The sequence below is a fragment of the Diabrotica undecimpunctata genome, chromosome 3 (assembly GCF_040954645.1).
Source record: "Diabrotica undecimpunctata isolate CICGRU chromosome 3, icDiaUnde3, whole genome shotgun sequence".
Classification (NCBI taxonomy): Eukaryota; Metazoa; Arthropoda; class Insecta; order Coleoptera; family Chrysomelidae; genus Diabrotica; species Diabrotica undecimpunctata.
Genome location: NC_092805.1, coordinates 60,859,509 through 60,883,173, shown reverse-complemented (window position 1 = coordinate 60,883,173; position 23,665 = coordinate 60,859,509). Strand labels below are relative to the sequence as shown.

Below are 23,665 nucleotides of genomic sequence, written 5' to 3'. Positions count from 1 at the left end.
GTGAATATGGGAGGGATGTTTCAAAACTTCATGAACCTTGGAAATACGCACGCCCGAAAAAAAAAAAGAATCCTAAAAACACTATTTTAATTTCATACTGAATTCAATATAAAGTATTAAAAATCACTGTTAGAAGAAAAGCAATAAATAGTCCAACATAGATGTAGACACGCGTGTTGACTTTATTATCCAGACCATTATTATTATTCTAGAAGTAGATAGTAGTGATAGTGAATTAACATTTTATGAAACAGAGTGACTCAGCTTAAACATATATTTTAAGTAATAACTAATAAAGTTCTATTGTATTTATTTTTTGTTATTAACTTCGAAAAGTACCTGGGAGATCCTTCATTCTATGTTTATAGGATATTGTAAGTACGTAATACCTTACATTTATTACCATTTTTTTGTGTAAGAGTCAAACGTCAATTAATAAAAAAATGGCGACTGAATAACTTAATATTCTGTTAAAGATTCTAAAGTAACTATCAAATACATTGCATAATGTTTCATGCGGATGAGTCCTTACAATGATTTCCCAGACTATAATAAATTTACACGCTACCATTGAACTGCAATCGTCTCTCGTAGCAGACTCCTCCACAGTCTATATTTTTAAAACGTTATCTGAAACTCCTATTGAATTTCGAGTTAGTTACGAACATTTCTTGGGGGACGTTGTATTTTATAATTCATATTATAATTAAACATTTAACATGGGTATAATTAAAATTTGATTGATATCAATTAGCTTACTGAGATTTTCGACCATAAATGAGAGATGGCTGAAGAAATGTTAAAATTTCTTCGAAATATTCATATTCATGATTATATTTGTGGCGTGGTTTGCATTGTAACATAGACAGCAAATAATAATCAAATTTTTGGTATAGCAAATGTTAAAATTTCTTCGAAATCTTTATATTCATGATTACATGAGTAGTGTGGAAAGGTTCTGAAACTACTTTCTTGTGGCATGTCTAATTGAAATATTATGTTTATATGGTATTAACCACAATTATTAGTTGTAATAAAAATAACATTTTTAACTAACTAGTGTTTGACGTTTCGACTTCCGCTGCGAAAATCGTTCTCAAAAAAAGGATTATTATAAAAAAACTATGGGAAACCGAGAAACGTGAAACACTAGTTAGTTAAAAATGTGTGCATGTGTATGTGTATTTCATTATACCCAATAGTTGTGGCTTGATCCCATATAAACATAATATTTAAATGATTAGTGTGGTTTACACTGTAACATAGAGAGATAATTAAATCTTGGAATAGCCCTTACTTAAAACTTTCCCCGATATTGGAAACGTGCGACATTGAATTAATAGGTAGGCATAATCCGTTCTCTAACATAATTCAATGAAGCATTAAATTTATTATAAAATCTGACAGTACACCAGTTATAGAGCTGATTAGCAACAAGGTAAGCATAATAAAATTTTCACTCAAAAGGTGAACGTGAGATAGATCAGGTCTCTTTCTTTTTTACTTATTCTTTTATTTGATCTAAGCATTACCTCTTCTTCTTCCTCTATGTCGTTAGATTGTCCTACATTTAAGATGTTTATAGATGCATGGTTTATTTATCCGACATGGTCAAACGTGACGTACACATGATTTTGTTAGATATAGGCCTTATATGTTCCTTTTATTGCATGCAATTAAGTCTCATGTATATACTTCTCCCTAGGCTGATGGACGGCCGTAGCTCAGCGGCAAGACACTGACCTAAGCCAGAGCGCACGAGTTCGAATCACGGCACCAACAACGACATTTTCCTTTCTAAAAATGACACGAATCGTTCACCGTGCTTCGGAGGGCACGTAAAGCCTTCGGTTCCCTGGGCTAATGTGCATCGACACTAGCTACTTGAAACAGGGTTAAAGATGCAATTGGCGCCGGAACCTATCCGAAAGGATCTCCCCGGCAAAAAATGCCATCCAATTTTTTTATTATTAGGGATATTATACTTCTCTCTAAAATTGGTATTCTGTTTTTGTTCATATTTGTTATTAATAGCACTGTTAATGTGTTGTAGAGTGTAAAAATACCATTACCATTCTTTTCTAATAAAGATATATTCAGAATAAGACAAAGAAAACAATTAGAAATAAGGGAAACTGAGAAAAGAACTTCTGTAAAATACAACGATTAGGAAATGCCATCGATGATAGTAAAGTTATAGACTGCCTTGTATAACATCAATACAAGAACAAGCGATATCAAACGAGGTAAACAAAGCTTAAATTACAAGATAAATGTAAAAATCACAGAAATAAACTTATTTTACTGTAGAGCCAAAAAACAAATATTATTAAATACAACGTTACCAATTCATTTATGTATATATATATATATATATATATATATATATATATATATATATATATATATATATATATATTATTATTATTAAAAGTTGTTTACCATTGAAAATCGTACTTTTTGGTTGTCAAATAATATTGTACCATATAATTCAGTGTAGATATTCTGTTATATTATTCTCCTTTGCCTTGTGCACAATCATAGTATATAAAAGAATCGTGTCATATAGCATGCCACAAAATAGAAACCAGTGTTGGAGAATTTATACATCGTATGTATCTAGAAACGTTATTCAAAGGTAAACTGGATGGTGTTATGTAAAAAGCAGTTAAACCACAAAACATTAAAAACGGAGTTATCCTAATTACATAGTAGATTATAGCCATTATAAGCTAAAAACCACTCAACGCACAGTCAGCTGTTTCAGTTTATTTTGCAATAATCACGCAATCCTGTATCAACCCATATTAGCGCCACAAAAGTTAAACGGCAGATTAGAGAATCGTCGTATCTTTTATTATTTGGTTAATAGTTTTTATATTATTCAACTTCATATATTTAAACCAGGTGGAAAGCGGTAGAACTTTCCTAATAATAAAAAGGTAAGTCAACATTTTATTTACTATACTTTAAAGCGAACATGAAGCTGGGAGAGGAACCCAACCAACAGATGCATCATGCTTAAGGAAGTACGTAAAAGATCGTATTAATCCACCTATTAAAAACTTGATTCTGTGGTCAGATTGTAGTGGTGGTTAAAACCACAGCATTAATTAAGTACTCTATAATGATGCACACATTGCATAACCATCTGTTCAATTTTTCAAACGCGAAATATCATGTCATCTTTCGCTGTATTAATTCCTATCATTGTTTACCTCAATTTTAAAATCATTACCCTAGTCCAACCCTTAGTAACACTTCCTACTCCCACTTCAACCCCACTCCTTTAGAAATACACAGTTGTAAAATAGCAAACGAAAAAGACACTCTTTGCCTGTTGACTATCGCTAGCAACAGACGTACTCTTTCTACTGTTGACCGCCACTAGCAACAGACGTGCTATCTTGGCTGTTGATTTTCGCTAGCAACAGACGTCCTCTCTCTCGACTGTTGACTGTCGCTAGTAACAGACATTCTCTCTCTCGCTTATAGTTACGCGAAAAAAACCGGGAATCCTCTTTTGAATCGTATACAGACGCAAATGTGCTCTCTCCCTTGATCTTAGTGTTAGTACCGCGAAACACGTGTTTAGAAACAGGTAAAGACAGCTTCGCCGTACGAGGAACCACCGCAAGCGAAAGCCTACAAATACCGCGAGTGTGTGTGTAACAGCAGTATTGGTAAGACTTTTTATAAACTTGATTTGCTATTATCTGTATAACCATTTAATACATCCTAATTTATTTGAACCAGCCCTATGGAATACAATCCTCATACACTGAAATTATAATAATTTCACATATGTACACCCTTTTTTATACACCATATATCTCTCGATTCTATCACTTGACGATTCTTACTACCAGGATATACCTTTCTGCCCAATGATTTAGAATTTGGAGATGTTAAGTGCTCTTTAAAGATCCAACAGTGCTGAAACACGGATGTCTTCTTCTTCTTATATCTATAGTGCGTTGGCGAATTATCTTAAGGCCAGACTTCTGTCTTTTGCGGCATGCAGAAGATCGCCAGTGTTATTTATGCCTGTCCAGTTCTTTATGTTCCGTAGCCACGACATTTGTTTGCGACCTACTCCGCTCTTGCCTTCAATCTTTCCCTGGATGATTAGTTGAGGGATTGCGTATTTTTTTTTGTCTGAGAATATGGCCGAGGTATCCAATTTTTCGTACCTTGATCAAATTGAGTAGTTCTCTCTCAGTATTTGCCTTTCTTAAGACTTCCTCGTTTCTCACCCTATCTGTCCATGGTATGCGGAACATTCTTCGCAACGTCCACATTTCGAAGGCATCCAACTTATTAATGGAAAGAACTCTTAACGTCCATGATGCCGTATAACAATATGGACCATACATACCATTTAATCCTGTAGCGGAGATTGAAGGAAAGATTGCGGTTACATAGTAGCGGTTTAAATTTGATAAACACGGATGTAGACTATATTAATGTTATGAAAGAATGTAGGAGAAAAAACAAATTTGTTGTTAACAAAATAGGAAGAGAAGAAATGGTTTCAATTGATAAACCACTGGAATGAATCACGGACAGAAAAGTTGCCTCAGATAAAGAGAAAGTAAATTGGCTCAAGACCCATGAAATCAAAGTTTTAAAGAGTGAGTCTTTCTTGCTGTACATGAATGTAGAAGAAAACGTATAGATAGTAGACGTAGAAAAAAAGTCGACTGCAGAAATCGTTCAAAGATATTGAGTTGGATCAGCAGTTATGGCCAACAGGTAAACCACTATCCAAAGAAAAAATTAAAGATCTCAAACAAATATTAAAGCTAGTACAACAAGATCTAAAACCATTTTATAATTAGTATGTGGGTTACTGTTTAAAAAAAATTTATTTTTTTTACACAGAAATAATGATTGGTATTTTTTTTTAAATTATTTTGAAAAAGTAATTCCAAATTTTACTGATATAATGGTATATTACAGGTATACTATAATAAAACATGTGATTTGCAACAAATTATAGACTTTTAAGCTATTTATCTCAAAATTAGATTTGTGTGGTTTGACTTTTTTGCATAACACCATCCAAATAAGCAAAGGACATCAGTGTTTTTTTTTTAGAAATCATAAACATAAAATAAATAGGAGAAGGTCGTGTTTTGGAGGTAATTAGTAGCAAACCATCGGAAGTATATATGTGTACACTTAATCACAAACAACTATATTTCTCCTAATATGAGCACAGTAATTTTTACTTTTATGCTTTTGACATGTACACTAGATATCTATTGATATATGAAATTCAATAATACACTCAAACTTGTATTTGGTATGACATAGTTTGAATGATTTTTATACGTATAGTTAGTACACATTTTTATTTAATTATTAGCATCACATTACTTTATGCTTTTGTGAGAAGTACATGATTTATTTTGTCCAATTTATCCAAAGTACACGGTAAACCATTTCAGTATTAAAATCATTAGTTATTTAAAAATTCTTTTTGCTCTGATCTAAACGTAAAACGTTTCTCTGTATACATAGCTCATACAGAATTTAATTTTGTATGTTAAGATCATTGTTTTTTATGAAATGAAATCAAATTGTTAAAGATACATTTACATTTGACAATACCAGTTAGTCGCTGTGAAATCAATCCTGGTTTCGGAAGAATTAATGGGTTATTTAGTGGCATCGTCTTTAGATTTTAATACTTACTTAGAAATATTGTATACCGTTGTCAAATTCTAAATGGTAGTACCACTCTTGATCGATCAGTTTCATTAACTGATATCTAATATCTCATATTTATCACCTCTCATTATATGTCCCAAATAGAAAACTTTTTATTGTTATATAGTTTGTAACATTACACGTTCGGTTTGATCTCTTCTTAATACTTACTCGTTTGTCACATGATCAACAAAAGAGATACGCAATACTTTCCATATTTCGAATAGTTCTATGTAACTCATTGATTTGAATTTAAGAAACCATGTTTCAGAACCGTATGTTATTATGGGCCAAATATAACATTTTACCAAGCGGAGTCTTAAACTTAGAGAAATCTCCAACCAGCATAAGTATTTTTGAATTTAGCTATTATTGACCTTGCCATAGCTGTTTTTATATCTACATCACCATTAAGTTTGTTATTGATAGTGCTTCCAATGTACTTTAACTTGTCAACTCTATTCAAAAGTTTACTATCCACTAATGCTTTGGCTTGGTTATGTTGTTTGCTAAACTTTGTTTTATCAATATTGATTTTTAGGCCAAATACTTTTTCCATTATGTCGACATCATTCAGAAGTTCCTGTCCCTCTGTCCTAAACCCTCTAACTTATCTGCGAGTATGACAGTGTCATCCACATAACGTATGTTGTTTGTGGTCTTGACATTATCGGCTTTGGGAACTAGCCCGTTTATCATATTTCATGTTTTAACTAAAGCCAAATTTTAAGGTTTAGCTCACCTTAAAATTTGGCTTTATATTTTCCTAGTATTCTTCTACAGTTTGCTCCTCAGTTGGTTTAGGTTGTTCTAAGTTACTCTCTATTTCAGTTTTAAATACTTCCTTCTTGTTATTGTCCCTCCCAGCCTTTATGACGTATATTTATTTTTTTTCTGGAATCTGTATCAGTTTTCCCGCAAAATTAGGTTCCTATTAGAGAATTGTGGTCTTGGGTATAAATCGTAAGAATGGTTAGATCCTGTTCCATACAAACTTTTTCCCATATATTCCCTTCACCTAGGCCAAACCGGCGACACCTTGAACTGATTCTCTCTTACAGTTTCTAGTACTTCTTGCAGTTTTGCGTAAAACTATTCCAAACTTTCAGATGATGTTGATGTGGAATGGTGTACCCGCTAGTTGCATCACGATGATTCGGTCTGAGAGCATGTTTTCAACGTGTATTACCGATTTCTACATTGCTCTTATTTATAATCCGACGTCGTGCTGTGCTGTGGATCGTTGTTTTTACATCCTGAATAGTAGAACGGTGTGTCTTATTGTTGATATATTTCGTTTCCAGGTCACCTCGCCACAGATTCATAAAATATCAACATTCAGCAGTTTCATTTCCTTGCGGCATTACCCAGTTCTCCTGGTGCACATTGAGTACGTTTATTCCATGTAGAAATTCTACTTCTAAATTTTATTCTATTAAGCTGGGTAATTCGTGATTTAAGACCCGCCCCATAGCGAAAGTAGTTTTTCAACTTTTCTTGGATATGATACCGGTTCAATATCGTGATTGATCGTACTGAAAGAACTATCCGTTTATATTTATTTCTAACTCATTCCAATTTGGCCATTTAAATATATAACTTTCCACTTGCGCGACTCGCCGATTTATTTTAATAAAATTAATTTTTAACGGATGTTATTGTCCTGAATATCTATTAGCCATAAAATCTATATATTAAAAGTCGATTCTTGCACTTTATTAATTCAGTACTATGGTTTTATTACGTATCAATGGTTTTTTAAACTATCTTAAATTTTTATAATTATTTTTAATGTCAGAACATTTCAACGGACATTTCAGAAAAAATGCTGAAATACTGTGCACCATTTGATCAAAAAGTCTTAAATTTATAAATTACGCTAATATTAAACTGGCTAAATTTTTATTTTGTCCTACTTTTTTGCTGATTCATTCACATGAATGAATCAGCACGCACTATTTTAAGTAGATTTCCTTTGGCACGTGTACTATCTAACAATGCTTAATTAATTGAGTAATTATGTGATGACGTTAGAAAATCCTCTTCAATTAATACCTAGTTGTAAAATAAATTCTACCCTTCTGGTTGCATTTTTCATAATATATACAAATTGTTAATTTTAAAAATAAATATCAGTAATAGACTAGACAGAATTTCCGCTGTTCAGATTAAATATATTTATTTAACTGTGCAGCTTGTACTAAATCTTATATAACTAGTCTGGGGACGTAAGAATATCGTTTTGGATGTTTTTCTCCATTAAAAAAAGAAAGCATAAAAAAGGAGAATCATTTTTAAAAAAAGACAAGATCTGATCCCATAATATAACCTTTTCTTGTCTCAACCTTTTTTAATATGTGCCTTCCAACGGAATTGGCTAAATATATATGAGGCAGAATAAAAATCGTATAAATCCACTATTTTGAAAATTATCACTTTTGTTTTTACTGAAGACTAAGAGTTTTATATTGGATGCATTTAGTGATTTCTGTTAGTCTGGGTCTGAATATATACCTAGTGAATGAGGTGTCTCTTCTGGTAAGTCTAATTTCGTAATTTCCATAATTTTAGCTGCATTAATTTTATTACACGCACAGAAGCTAAAAAATGCAAACTATTTTTTGGAATTAATTCTGTTTTTAGACAGGTTTATTGGTTTAGTTTACCGAAAGTACAAGCTAAATATAGCCGCAAATGTCAAAAATATTTCAGTTTCGCAGTGTTGGCATATTGTTATAATGCATATGTTGTATGCTTCAAATATAAAGAGATAAATCTTTTAAAAAGTACATTTTGATTATACTATTTTATGAATTCTGCAATTTTTAATTTATATAAAGTAATAACGAGTAAATATTTGTCTCTTTCGAGATTAATTGCAAACATCTGTAGTAATCTGGCAACTGCTGATTTGACAATTGCCAAATCTATCCCCCAATCTATCAAAGGGTAATTGCTAAAAAAATGTCTAATAATTAACTGCAATTAATCTACAAAGAAACAAGTTGACATTTGTTTCTTTGCTCCAGATGTTGATATCGACATTATAGATCTCAAATTTTGGATACCTGGGCACTTTTTTTTTTTCGAATGATGGCCAATATGGTTTAATCGACGGTAAAAGCCGACGCTTTGATTTTTGTGCATTAATTGATAAGTGCATTAAAAACTCCAAGAGAAAAAAACCCAGCGTTGTGGTGACTGAAATGCAACATGAAGAGTTTTTGAGCACAGCAAGCTTATAGAATATGATTACCAACCGGAAAGTCACTACTCATGGATACAAACTTTAGCTGGCTTAAAATAAGATGGCTTCGGTTTCAGAAAAATCTATCTCTTCAATTTCAATTTAAAGAAACTTAACCTTCTATCGTCCATTTTTGGACATAGGCCTCTCCCAACTATGGTTTATTAGCATGTATAAAATATTCAGATATTCGATTCTTTTCTGAAATGAGAATAGATACATTGGATATGATTATGTTGCTGTATCATATTCTTCTTTACAAAACGTGTTACAACTTAAACAACAAGTTGTAAAAAACCAAATTGCAAAAATATCATGGTTTTTTGTCAAATCAAATTCAACAAAATTAAAATCTATGTTCTTCAAAAATTATGGTGGCTTTATTTCAAATTAAGACTAACTATAGATCTTATCGTTTTAAGTGACTGCTCTACAAGATAGAATAGTACTTTGTGTTATTGCATTTTGATAGGTTAGTGCTTGGTACAAACCCTGTGCTTTGTTAGTTTGTAGCTTAAATGCCTGGTATTGTATATCGAAAATTGCTACATATTTCATGAACAATTTTTCTCTGTAATATATGGTTTAAACTTAACATTTTAATTATACTCGTTTTAATCTTTTAAACTACTTGCTGGCACGTTGGGAAGGCAGTACCAAATATCCATCAGAATCTAGATTAATGTCACTATAATAAAGTATTTTTCAATCCATAACTGAAAAATACCTCGTTGGATCGTCATTTCTAATTTAATCCAACCTTTTGATTTTTTTGTTTATATAACCAAATGCTTTATGTGTCATTATAGAATCTAAAATTTTATTCCGAATCTTAAAAATTTCAAAACGATCAAAAATAAAAAAATATATTTGAAAATTAATAAGTATTTCTCATCTACTTGAGTGTAGTAAATTTAAAAAGTAAAAATATTTTCTAGCCACCAGAACTTAAAGGCCAACAAGCGTTAGCAGTGCCATCTGTGGATTATATAATTATCTTGAATAGCACAAATGATTAATTTATTGCAATATAAAACTTAGTACAAGGCTTTATGATTACTAAAAAGCTACTTTGTAATTCGAAAAAAACAGTTTATAGCACCTCTAAACTAAATCAATTAAAAATTATTTCATTATTTTATTAAAAAATAATTTTTTTAATAATTTTCTGTAGAACAAAATCTATTGACTTATTTATTTATTGTGATGTAAACATGGCTGGACCATATAAGTACATATATACAAATTAATGAATATTAAAAAAAATCATTTTTTATGAGGTGATTGTTACTACTACATTTAGAGATATAATTGTTTCATAGGGAAAGAACTTATCGCACGACTAGTGACTTTTCGAATATCTTCAGCTACTCCTAACTACATTTCATATTTAACGTATTTCCTAAAAGTATTAAGTGTCAAGTATAGCTGATGCTGCCAATTCAACGTTCCAATTGGTATGTTGTAAAGCTGTCTCGCATCGGCTACTATCTGCTACTCCTAACCTAAAAACGAAGTCCATTTGTTATTTGTATGAATTTAAAATAATATTTGTGTTTCACGTATTTATAGTGTAATGAAATGTGTTAGAACAATGCTTGAAATCTTTTGTCTCTTTTCTATTAAAGGAATAAGTATCTTCTTGCTTATAAGAAAGTTTTTCTTGCAAAACCCTGTCCTCATTTCCTCATATTGCATCACAAGTTATATTTCAATCAATCAATTATTTGCGGCCTAATCGCACCTCAATACTTACTTTTGCCAGCAGAGGGAGATGAACCACTTTCGAATTATCTTTCGGATAATACATATTTTAACTTCGACAATTTAGGAGTTGCTCCCAAAGCGGCCCCGGTATTTTCGATTTATTATTCATCGAATGGGAGTATCTTCACTTTAAAGAGACTCTCAGGTAGATGAACTTAAAAAGCCCAGAATGTTTGATCTGTGGAATATCTTCTGTACATTTATATCTGTATTTGATCCTTGTCAGTTTGCTTCTGAAGTGCAAAATCGTCAAAAATCTAGGGCAAAAAGTTTTTCTGTCAGATGGGTGCCGAGTTAAATCTACATTATCCAGATAATGTGATCTAGCATCCACTATATATGCATCCAGTCTTTCGTTAATTTCTCTATTGGTGTCCATTTAGCTCTAATTTCTGTTTTTTTTTATGGAAAACAGCAAGCAAATTATCCAAAACTGTAAGTTATTTAAATTTTCTTCCATCTAAAGAACCCACATATATGTGTAATTAGACTATACCAAGTGCATAGACTTTAATTTCTTATTTATTAACTTCTTTTACAAGAGTAATAAGTGACAATCTTTTCTATTTTTAACATAAATATCGTGAAGACATATATTTGAGGACAGATAGTTTTACAAAAGTATAATAGTCAGTACGGTAAGTTTTTGTTTATTTTTTTAATACATACTCAGGCATGTGAACTTATTGTACAGACAACTTCCTTCTGGCCTAGGACCAAATAATTACCCTCTATTTTTTATTTACTTTTATTTTTAAATTTGGACGGTACAAAATTCTTCTTAACTCCGCCTGCAGTTTTGTTGGGTGGATCGAGTAGCTCGACAGACCTGTTGCCGGTCCCAAGCCCGGATAAAGGAGGGGTCTGCAGCCAGGTAAGCACCCTCCTGATAGACTTTAAAACCATACAGCTCATAGAAACAGGATTATGGATATTGGAACAGGAATGATTTCATTACGACGACTTACGCGAGAAAGTACGCATCAGTACTTGGAACGTAAAGTCTCTAAAAAGAGAGAGGGAAATTACAAAAGAGCTTGTAGGAAAAAATATAGTCATATGTGCACTACAAGAGACGAAGAAAAAAAGGAAAGGGTCAAATTATGCTAGATGACTACCTGATGATTTACAGTGGTATTGCGAAAGAAACCAAAGCCAAAGAAGGAGTAGTCGCCCTGTTGGTACAAAGAAAATTTTTACACCAAGTATAAGAATGTAAATATACCTCTGAAAAAATAGTAAGTGTAAAAGTTAAACTGGATGTCAAACCTCTGAATGTGATAGCAATCTATGCACTAGAGAACAACAGAAATACTACCACAAGGAAAAGAAAACTTTTCCGAATACCTTCAGACTGTAATAAATGACACCCCAAACGATGAATATATAATCATTATGGGTGATTTTAACGCCCGTTTTGGCAATGATATAGTTCCAGGAATAAAACAGCGGTATAATGAAAATATCAAAAATGAAAACGGAGACCTTCTGACGACCTCTGCAACATAAACGAAATACGTATTAATAATACATTTTTCCCTCATAAAGAACAATACAAATACACTTTTGAAAACAGTAGAGGACAAAGATCTATGATAGACTATATTATGTCGAATAGAGAGTTACAACCCACTCAAATCTTAGATATAAGAGAAATAACATCAGCAGAAATAGGAAGCGATCATAAATTGGTATTGTGCAAAATCCGAATGAAAACACATATATGTGATAACAAATCACCAGAATACACCACAAAGATAAAAGTCAAAAGCTTACAGGACGACTCCATAAGATACTTATTCCAAAAAAGCATAACCGAAAAAATCAGAAACACATATATCACAGAAAGTGATGGAGTCGAAGAACGCTGGGCAAAAATTTTAATACCTTAGCCAAGAAAGTTCTTGGTGAAAGAAATATAAATAAAAATAAATCGTTCCCAAGGCGAAGAACTCCATTGTTGTGTAGAGAAGTGAAGGAAAAATGTAAAGAAAAGAAAAAAGCCTACCTGAAATACATGTCAACCAAAACACAAGAGGAATACCATAATTACAAGACAATTAGAAACGAAACATATGAACTTGTAAGAAAAATAAAAAATGATCACTGGAAACGCTTTTCGAAAGAAATGGAACATGATTTTTACGGTCTGCAAAAGGAAATATGGCGCTTCATAAGAGGCCAAAAAACGGAGGTAAAGGAACTAATAGAACCAAAACACATAGAAAAGGATACGTGGATTGACTACCTAAAAAAGCTCTATGCAGAGGAAGAACAAACGACGCTAGAACCGGAAACAACAGAAATTATCACAAATGAAGAACTTAATATAACTGTACAGGAAGTTCAAATACTTGAAAACATGAAGAACAGAAAAGCAGCAGGTAAAGACGGGATACCAAACGAATTACTGAAACATTATGGAGCAGCAATGACGGAACAATTAACAACATTAATTAATAAAATTATAAAACACAATAAAATACCGGAAGAATAGAGAACGAGCGAACTAATTCTACTATTCAAAAAAAGAGATAAAAATCAGCCAGAAAACTACAGAGGTATCAACTTGTTAAATACTACGCTAAAACTTACAACTAAAATTTTACAAGTGCTAATAAATCAGAGGATAAGTTTAACAGGTGAACAACAGGGTTTACGTAGTTGAAGATCGTGTACATATGCAATCTTCGTTATAAAGAAAATTACTGAGAAATCACTAGAGTATAATAGACCAGCATTTCTGTGTCTGATTGACCTAAAGAAAGCGTTTGACCGAGTAAGACTTAAAGATGTAATCCATCTTCTGTATAATAGATAAGTTCCCCTAAATATTATAAAAACTATCGAAAACATCTACTAAAACAACAAAATGGGAGTCAGAATAGATGGACAACTTACAGAACCTATCGAAATAAGCAGCGGAATAAGACAAGGAGATTCATTGAGCCCCACTCTCTTCAATTTGATCATGGATGAAATCATCAAAAGCATCAACAAAGGAAGAGGATACAGAATGAGAAACAAAGAAATAAAAATATTCTGTTACGCAGACGACGCAATATTGATACCCCAAGATGAAGATAGTCTACAAAGACTGGTCCACAGATTTAACATAAGAGCTAAAGAATTTACATAATATGACAATCTCACCTCAGAAAACTAAAACAATAGTAGTCAGCAAAGTACCAACCAGATGTAAAATAGAAATTGATGGTATCAGTATTGAACAAGTAATTAAAATAAAATACCTGGAAATTACACTGTCTAGCTATGGAGACGTGGATAAAGTGAGAGATAAAGTACAAAAAGCAAATAGACTGACAGGATGCCTTAATAACACTATATGGCGAAATAGACACATTAACACTGAGATGAAGACAAGCATTTATAAATCCAGTATAAGACTAACGCACAGGCTACTGGAAACAGCAGAGATGAGAGTACTGAGAAGAATTACAGGAAATACGCTGAGAGATCGAAAGAGAAGTGAAGACATTAGGAGAAAATGTAACGTACAGCGTATAAATGGACACAAAATAGAAAAAAAAAGAATGGAATAACCACATAAGCAGAATGGAGGAGAGCCGTGTCCTCAAAATAGCAAGAGATAAGTCATCAATCGGCAGAAGAAGTATCGGACGACCGCGCAAAAGATGGAGCGACAACTTTCCATAGAGGTATTAATCCGCCAATGAACAAGCAGAATTGCTTATAAAGAGGAAAAAGATGACAAAATTGCTAACAGGGTTCCATTTTTAACTTTGTTTTTCAACAATTTCCTGAATTTTTCTCGTTTTTTTTTCTCGTCTCGTAACCTACTGGAACCTTTAACTCGCTACACAAACTTAGCGCTGTTTGTATGTGGTACACACTGTTAATTATTCGTTCTGGCTTGTCACATTTCAAGGAAAGGTGATAATCACACGAAATGGCGCATAACGTTTGAGGCTTTATATACATATATTTGGCTCCCAAACACCTCCAGAAACAGGGGAGTATCCAGAAACACTTTAATATCGAACATATTAATACAGTGGTTTACACAATCCAATGACAACGATATTTCCAAAAAAACTTTTCGATAATAAAAAGTAGAGCTATCTTGTACATATCAATGGGACACCATACCAACTTGTTCCTTAAGACCTCAAAAAATTCAAATTAAATAGCAAAAGTTTTCACTTCCAAAGATGAATAAAGCCATTTTTTACAAGACTCAACCTCAACAAACCCAGAACATTTCCAATTTCACCATCTCAAGCGGTCACTAGCAACTACCTTGGGAATCTGACCAATTCTAAATAATGATGTTGGCTAAACACGGAAACGCATTAGAATTGTTCCAATACTGTCAATTGCATTGAAACATATGTCTCACCGAGCCCTTACAGAAATGTTTGACAGAAAGTCCTAGCAGCTTAAATTTCGATTTAAGTTGTGTATTAAAACTCAGCCATCTAAGCGTCTATAAGTTGATCCTTTAAAGTGTTAACTATAGTGATCTAATATGTATAAAGCACTTGATATTTCAATGTTATGTTCTATTAATATGACATCGCAAACTTAATTCTCACAAATTCATAAAAATTTATTCTCTAAAAACTTCAAAAATTTGCCACTTAATAGAAAAGATGTGAAATTGAGTTTTTCTTACAGTATTGTCAAAACTGTAATACGTATAAATATAAAAGCAAAAGAAAAGGACTCTAACATTGTGTAGGGATCACTTGCTCTCAACATTATGCAATTGATATATTCTTCACCAAAAAAGAAAATGTCATTCGAAAGATCGGTACAAATGGGAATATTGTACATTTGCCTATATTATTTTACATAATGTCTACTTACTCAGTGATATTGAGTAACAAATACAAAATAAAGTAGATAAAGCGAAAATAAACATGTAGAATTATCTGTAATAAACACAATCTTAAACAGGGAATTAAAGAATGTGTTTTATTCAGAATTTACTCTTGTTCCAAAACTACCTGTAGTACCCTAAAGAGTTAAATCATATAGAATAAACCTTGGCGCAGTATTTGATATAAAACAGATTTTTCAACTGTAGTAGAAACTGTTCTTACCTAACTAATTTGTTAATTTTTAAAGTTTTAATAGCAAAGGCAACATCCCAACCGCTGGCCTGCAGTACGGATAGACATTCATCAATATCTACATCGGGTATACAATCCCTCACTTGACTAATTTTATTGCTTCTATATTCAGGTGTCATTAACCTTTCTGCGTCCGCAGTCAGCTAGAACAAACAAATAAAAATGTCAAATTACTGGCTTGCCCTTTGTTGTTGCAACACAAAAACAAAAAATAACAATATTGTTCGGAAGCTTATGGCATTTTAATAATATTTACTTTTTTAAATGGAAATTAACCACAATTTCAGTTGAAAATACGTTTATTTTGACGTTTCGATTTTCATTCCTGAAATCGTTTTTAAAATACAAATTAAACAAATTATTTTGTTTTGTTGTTTGGTAATACAAAAAAATCTTCTGTTAATTTAATTTTATCTGCCTCATTTATATTGACCATTCATCCATCAATAATTTTAAAGTAGATGATTTTGAGGTGCGTTACTGGGATGACCTTATTGGAAAATACAGTGGAACTTGGTTATAGCGTCATTGAAGGGTCCAGTAAAAAATGACGCTATATCTAAGTGATGGTATAAAAGAGGTAGACAAAACAAAAGAGGTAGATAACAAAATGAATTTTTAACGAGGCAAAATTTTATTACAGCAGTATTTATTACTATAGCTGCATTAAGGATAAAAAAATTAAGAAAGAAAACATATCATGTATACGAAACTTACATTTTTTATGAAAAAGTTCTCTAATGCTGAAAAAAGTCAGTTATTTTCTTCTGCACAACCCTTTCCGAAAAATAAAGTTTTTTGTAGTGCTTTTAATAATCTGCGCTGGTTTGGTAGTTGCGGATGACTCCCTGAACTATTAAAACATAGATATGGTCTCAGCAGCTCAATGCTTATTGGATTGTAAGACAATCAACGCCGTCTTTTTCTTCTTCTTCATTATTTCCATCAACATCCATTGTTCATCCACATTTTGCACTTGTTCCACAATTTCTTTATCACTTAAAAAAACTTGAAATGTTTCTACTTGATCGTCTACTGAAATGTAGGAGTCATGATCAGTTCCAAACTTTCTCTGGTTTACATTAAATTTTTGTATCCACTCTGACAAAGGCATTTTCTCATTCTCGTCAACATTCTAAACATTGGGAGAAACTACAGTCAAATTAGCTTGACGAAAGCACTTAGAAATTGTCACTGACGTAACCGCACTCCACACATTGTCTAAAAACTGAACTGCATCAAGGATGGTAATGTTCACGGGTTCCCTATTGTTCATACAAAAAATCATCCTTTTCAAAAGTTGTTTCCGATAATGGCACTCTATGGCACTTCTTATGACTCCTTGGTCCATAGGCTGCAAGACACTCGTGCGGTTGGCTGGTAAGAAAACTAGGTTGATATTGGTCAAATTAAGCTTGTAATGAGCTGCACAGTTGTCAACTAAGAGAAGAATTTTTCTTTTTTTTTTGAAGAGAGTACTTTGTCCCACTTTCTCAATTCTTCAAAAATAGCAGAAGTCATCCACGCTTTTTTGTTGGCTGTGTAGTTTACAGGCAGTGTTTTTATGGTTTTGAAACATCTAGGATGTAAACTTTTCCCAATAACCAAAAGCGTTCTTTTCTCTGTACCTGTCCTGTTTGCACAAACAAAGCCGCGACTCTTCGTTTTGAAAGCTTTCAAAATGTGCTTTCAATGTGAAATCTTCACCAAACAGTTTTCTGAACTCTGTAGCTTTTTCCTTTAAAAGTGGCGTTAGCACAGGAATATCAGAACTGCGTCACTGCTTGAACCATTTGAGTAGAGATGAATCTAGATTACCACGAATGCACTTCCTAATCTTTTTAACATTTTCTCCCTCATTAAAGGCTTTTAAAATTTTGACCTTGTTTTTTAGCATCGAGCCGACAGTCGAATTAACGTCTACCGTCGAAGTCCAAATTGCCGACATACATCAGCAATTTTTCGATCACTTTCAAATGCTCTTATAACACGTACTTTATCTTTAATAGGCAAAGCCTTTCTTTTAGTACTATAACTTGCCATATTAAAAAATAAAAAAGTTAACTACTAAATTAACATCTAAAAACAAAACGACCCGAACACAATTTCACGGTAGCGAAAATTTCTTAAACTGACTGTTCTGAAACAGAAACTTTGACTGTTAGGATGGCACTGATAAATGAGAAATCATAGAACTGTCAAGGTCACATACCTGTAAAGGGATAATCGGACTCTCATATTCTTGGAAGGAACAACGCCGCAAAGCCGGAAACGCATTGCCCTTTATTCTTCATAAAATAAAAAACGACAACCTACTGTAAAATTTTATGACGCTATAGACGAGGCTTACTTTATCTTTAGTCGATAAACCGGGTTTTTAATAATGTTATCGAATAGTTTTCGGCCGGACCTATTAAAAATTGACGTTACAACCGAAATGACGTAACTACCGAGGCCGTGATATCCAAGTTCCACTGTAGTTCATTGGATTTCATAAAATAACTTTAACTTAAGAATATCCATCCGAAAAATCATAGCATGTGATTTATCTTTAAAAAGACAACCACACCTAATAATGACAGTAAAATTCTCTAGGTATTAACTCCATTGTAAATCGTAAAAAAAAACTCATAATACTATCCGAACATGGTAAGTATTTAGTTTTACATTTAGTTTACTCTCAAAATTAACACCAAACTTTAATTTTTTATATAATAGACTTTAAAACAAAAATGATATATTCTCGACTTACTACTAATAGCGGTATTTTCTTCTTATTGATTTCTTCTTTTAACATTGGTAACCAGATCCTACTCCTTGGTAAAAGAAAAGAAAAATCAAAGAATCAGCTCTTATTATGTTAAATGCAACAACTGCGTCGCAAATTCCTCGGCAGAATATAGTAGGATCTGGTTAGCATTATTATAAGAAGAAATCAATAAGAAGAAAATACCACTATTAGTAAGTCTATAATATATCGAGAATACACCATTATGTTTTAGAGTCACATACATATAAAATTAGAGTTTAATGATAATATTGAGAGTAAACTAAATGGAAGACCAAATAAATACCATATTGGGCTCTATTCATAAGTTTTTTATGGGTTTTCTCACAATTGAGTGTGTTTGTCTTTTTAAAGACAAATCTTTTTCAAGACAAATCTGACGGGTATTCTTAAGTTAAAGTTAACTTTATGTTATCTAAAGGCGCGTTTTCACGGGTCGATTTGGGTTGAACGATTTGGATCGTTCGACCATAATGCGATCTGTGCCGAAAGCAAAAAGGTTTACACGACAGTCGATGAATGTTGAATTATTTGTAGTACAAAATGGCTACACGTGAAATTCTTAATGTAGGTATGGAATTAATTTGTTATGCAATTCGAGAAGAAATCGCCAAATCAAACAAAAAGAAAAATAAACGAAGGTGGTGGACCCGACCGTGAATTTTAAGACGAAATACTCATGGTGCATCACAAAGCCTGCTCCAAGAAATGGTTGTGGGAGATCCAGAGGCCTATAGAAATCATTTAAGAATGGATAATGCACATTTTAAAGAACTTTTAGAAAAAACTGCTGGGAAAATTCAAAAAATCGATACAAATATGCGTTAAGCATTACCGGCAACATTTTTTATAAATAAATTATATTATAAATTATAAGAATAACTCTAAAATTAATAGTAAATAATAGCAAATCAAAATTAAAGGTCTTTTAAAATACCTACTTTTAAAAATTATTTAAAAAAATATTTTTCAGCATTTTTTCCAATAAAACTTTGGTATTTTATATACAGGAGGTTGACTGATGTTATATATTAATTAAGCATGAATGAATCAAGTATGTAGCACCCTTTTTGTGTATTATTATTGTGTATGATGTATTATTAAAAAAAAAACTGAAAAGTTATTATTATAAAGAGGGATCTGTATAGCTGTAGCTATGCTTGACTTAAATAAAACAAAATTAGATAGAAAAAAAAAATAACAAATTTTATTAAAATTATCTATATTTTTAAATGTTAATATAATTTGGTACATTGATTTGTATATGTAATATTTTCTAAGTAAGGTTTTACATAAATAGACTATTTATAAATGCACCATTAAGATGGTATTTTCTTAGATAAAACTTTGAAAACAATTAGAACCAAATTACAAAATGATAGATTAACAACTAGAACCAAATTAAATGTATCAGCTATAATGGAACTGTTGACACGATCTACTGAAAACACTTATTTTTATCTAAACAATGATCTCTATAAACAAAATTTTTGGGCTGTGCTTTAAATTCATTATTAGCTAATATATTGATGAATGACTTCAAAACAAACATTCCTAATCAAAATTTAAAGCCCACAATATGTTGGAAATATGTAGATGTTGTGTTGGATACATTTCTGATTAATATAAATAAAAGGTAAAAGGAGGAGTCAATAAAATTTACAATGGAAAAGAAATAAAATAACTCGTTACCTTTTCTGCATGTTTTAATCTCAAAGGAAAATAGTGGATATGGGACTAATGTATACAAAAAACCAAACCAAAAACCAAAACAAAAAAAAATGAAAATTGCCTGTTCTAATGACAATTCGTTTTAGGAAGAAAAATAATTATTATCTAACATCTATTTTAGTAAAAAATGATTATTCCAGTCGTTCGACATCGATTCGGCGGCAATCGCCTATCAAAAGTAGACAGTCTTTCTACTTCCGTCGAATCGCCTCACTCCGCCGAACGGCCAAGTCGATTTACGGTTTACATGTTCAATTTGCTTTCAATTTAATAATCGATCTAAATCGTTCGATCCAGATCGACCCGTGAAAACGCGCCTTTAGGAACTATTCTCCAATAAAGCGTGATGTTAGAACTCCTTTTAACTTATTCTTCCGAAGACAAATTCAAAACATTTTAAAGAATACGTTTATTTCTACTATACCTACATTACTCGTTACAACCGTTGGGTTGATTACATTACTCGTTACAACCGAACATCTGACACCGATAAAATCTAAGTAGAACGGTCCTTGTCTTTAACCTAAAATGTTCAATTTATATCTTCCAAACTGGGTCAGGGTTTTAGACTCATAGTTTCGCTGCGTTATCAGTTTTCGATTAGGTAAGCTTGTGTTTCTGTCGTAAGTGAATTATAACAAATAATTTTCCCAAATAATTATAACAAGTGAATTATTTAAAATTCCTTGTTCCCTATAAGGGAGAGGCACATGGATATGTCATAATATTGACAATATCATTTTAAATCCATCTACTTTAAAATGTTTGATAGATGAATTGTCAATATGAATGAGGCAAAAAAATTATATTATTAAAAGATTTTTTTGTATTACCAATTAATAAAACAAAATAATTTGTTTAATTTTTATTTCTAGAACGATTTCCGAAGTGGATACTGAAACGTTAAAATAAACGTATTTTCAACTGAGATTGTGGTTAATTCTCATTAAAGATAGTAAGTAAACATCACAAGAATAAAAATATGTTTTTTAAAGCACAGTTCTTAATAAACCAATGAGACATTTTGTTTCCTTAAAACATCTAACATTGCTACTTGCGCCACATACGTAGACGTTCCGATAAGTACTTATGTAGCTTAACCGCCCTATGGCGCCACTATCTCAAAATAAATCTACTATCGTGTAATACATTCTCGTAGACTGCTAATGTCTAAATTTCAGCCCATGGTACAATGAACACAAGGTATGATACATAATGCTCCAAAATCGGTTCGCTTCGCGCATGACGTAGTCAAGAACCCTTCTTCACGCAACATTTGAAGGTAGTTGTATAGGAAAGACTTTTAATATTAAGTTTTTTTATATAATTTGGCTAATATAATTTTAGTAATTATGAAAAGATGATAAAATTGTGTTAGTATATAATATTTAATCATAAAAAATATTTTATACTTAGTTAATTTAATTATTTTTGGTACAGTTATTTTGTTAACATATATATCCTTTATAAAACATGTTTTATTTATCTTTTATTATAAATAAGTACTGGTTGATCAACTTACTCTCTAGAGTTCAATATTTTAGTTGTTTAAAAAGATACATAAAAGTGGTATCTACACAAAAATAGGTCGAGTACAGTTAAAAATTTTAAAATTATTTTCAAATAATACAAGATATTTCCACTTCTTAATTTGTTAATGATCACTTTGTAATTTAGGTACACAAAATTTGTACGTATGTACTGAACTAAACACAAAATCAAAATAAATAATGATAAAATCAACTTTATTTAGATCGGATGAGCTAGCTGGACATCGAATATGAGTGTAGCGAAGTCATACAATATTGCACAATGTTTTAAACACTCCCTTTTCTTTCCCAGTTCGTTACGTTAAGTCTTCTCATATCTTCTTTAACTTCGCTGCTCCATCTTGACCTCGGTCTTCTTCTTGTCTTTTGCCTGCTAATGCACTAGGTAGTACTATTCTGGGAAGTCTAGATGGAATCATTCTCTACGCATGGCCCAACCATTTAAGTCTTTGAACCTTAATTGCTGCAAATATGTTGGGTTCTTGATAGAGCTCCTTTAGCTCGATATTTGTTTATATCCATTGTCCATTTAACTTTTTCCTACCAGATCTTGAGCTCCTAAACTAATAAAATCTCATGGTGTTTTTTTGTTTCATGATGCATTTTTCAGAAGCATATGTCACTATTGGCCTTATTACGGTCTTATTATGATCTTAGTTTTGCTCTTCAAGATATATTTTGGTTTTTATCAACCCATTGAGAGCATATACAGCGCAGTTCCCAGACATAATTCTTTTCTGTATTTCTTGTTCACAGTTAGGTTCTCTTGTGACTTCTTCGAATTTATATTGTGTTATCTTTGCTGTTATCATTGTTACGTACTTACCCCGAACGAATTGTTTATTTGTGCATTCCATAAACTTCGCTTTTGCTTCATTGCTACCCAAGGCACTAAAAACAAGGGAACTACAAGTTTTACAAAAAAACTACTATACAATATAATAACTAAACAGCAACTAAACAACTCAAGTACTTTTTAAGACACTATCATGCTTTAACTGAAGAAAAAACGCGGTAAATTGCTACAATGTCAAAATAACTCGTTAACTATCATTACAAATAATGGGTCTGAGGGTTCTTGGCTACGTCACAGGCCTGGCTCAGCTGTCTAATGTCATACGCAATATCATACCTTGTGTTCATTGTACCATGATTTCAGCCGAATCAGACCCTTAGTTTTGTTTTTAACGCGTGTGAAAGCGTGCGTGTTCGCAGATTTTAGAAAAATGGAAAAAGAGCAACATCGGTCGGTGATTCGATTCTTGTTTTTGGAAGGGAAATCGCGCAGTTAAATCAAAGAGCGCGTGTACGGTGAATCTTCTCCTTCTTGGCAACCGTCAAAAACTGGTTTAACGAGCTTTAACGTGGTCAGATGTCCGTTTTTGATGAGCCATGCCTCGGTGCCGCGAAAATGGCTACCACGGAGGATAACCCGGTAGAGCTAACAAAAATCCACGATCGATAGCTGAGACAGTAGACATCTAGTATACTAGCAACATAATAGATACTTAATCCCATATTTGGCAGAGTTGCGTTGGTGATAAATTTCTCAGCCTCAAAAGTATTGTCGGCTCACTGGAGAGAAAACGCTGGGAAGAAAAAATTTCAGACTAAAGCCTATAACCGCGGAAACACCCTATAAAACACCGACAGTGAAAACTTACACTCATTGTAGTGACTCAGAAATTTAAGTTAATTATCATAGAAAACTAATCTAGTTTAGTAATTTTGAAATAAGCTTCCTTTAAAT

The 23,665-nt window shown here is 32.2% G+C and overlaps 1 protein-coding gene across 3 annotated transcripts in view; it reads right to left on the bottom strand.

The window, feature by feature from the left end:
* Positions 1-7,216: 7,216 nt before the first annotated feature.
* The window catches only part of Ack (activated Cdc42 kinase), an 81,349-nt gene continuing 64,900 nt past the window's right edge, over positions 7,217-23,665 (bottom strand). For all 3 annotated transcript variants that reach the window (XM_072525984.1, XM_072525986.1, XM_072525985.1), the window contains exons 14-15: positions 15,817-15,989; positions 7,217-10,467 (exon numbers count right to left, since the gene is read on the bottom strand). In XM_072525984.1, the coding sequence (XP_072382085.1) occupies positions 10,374-10,467; positions 15,817-15,989 (267 nt within the window). In that variant the 3' untranslated portion in view covers positions 7,217-10,373. The remainder of the gene's footprint in view (positions 10,468-15,816; positions 15,990-23,665) is intronic.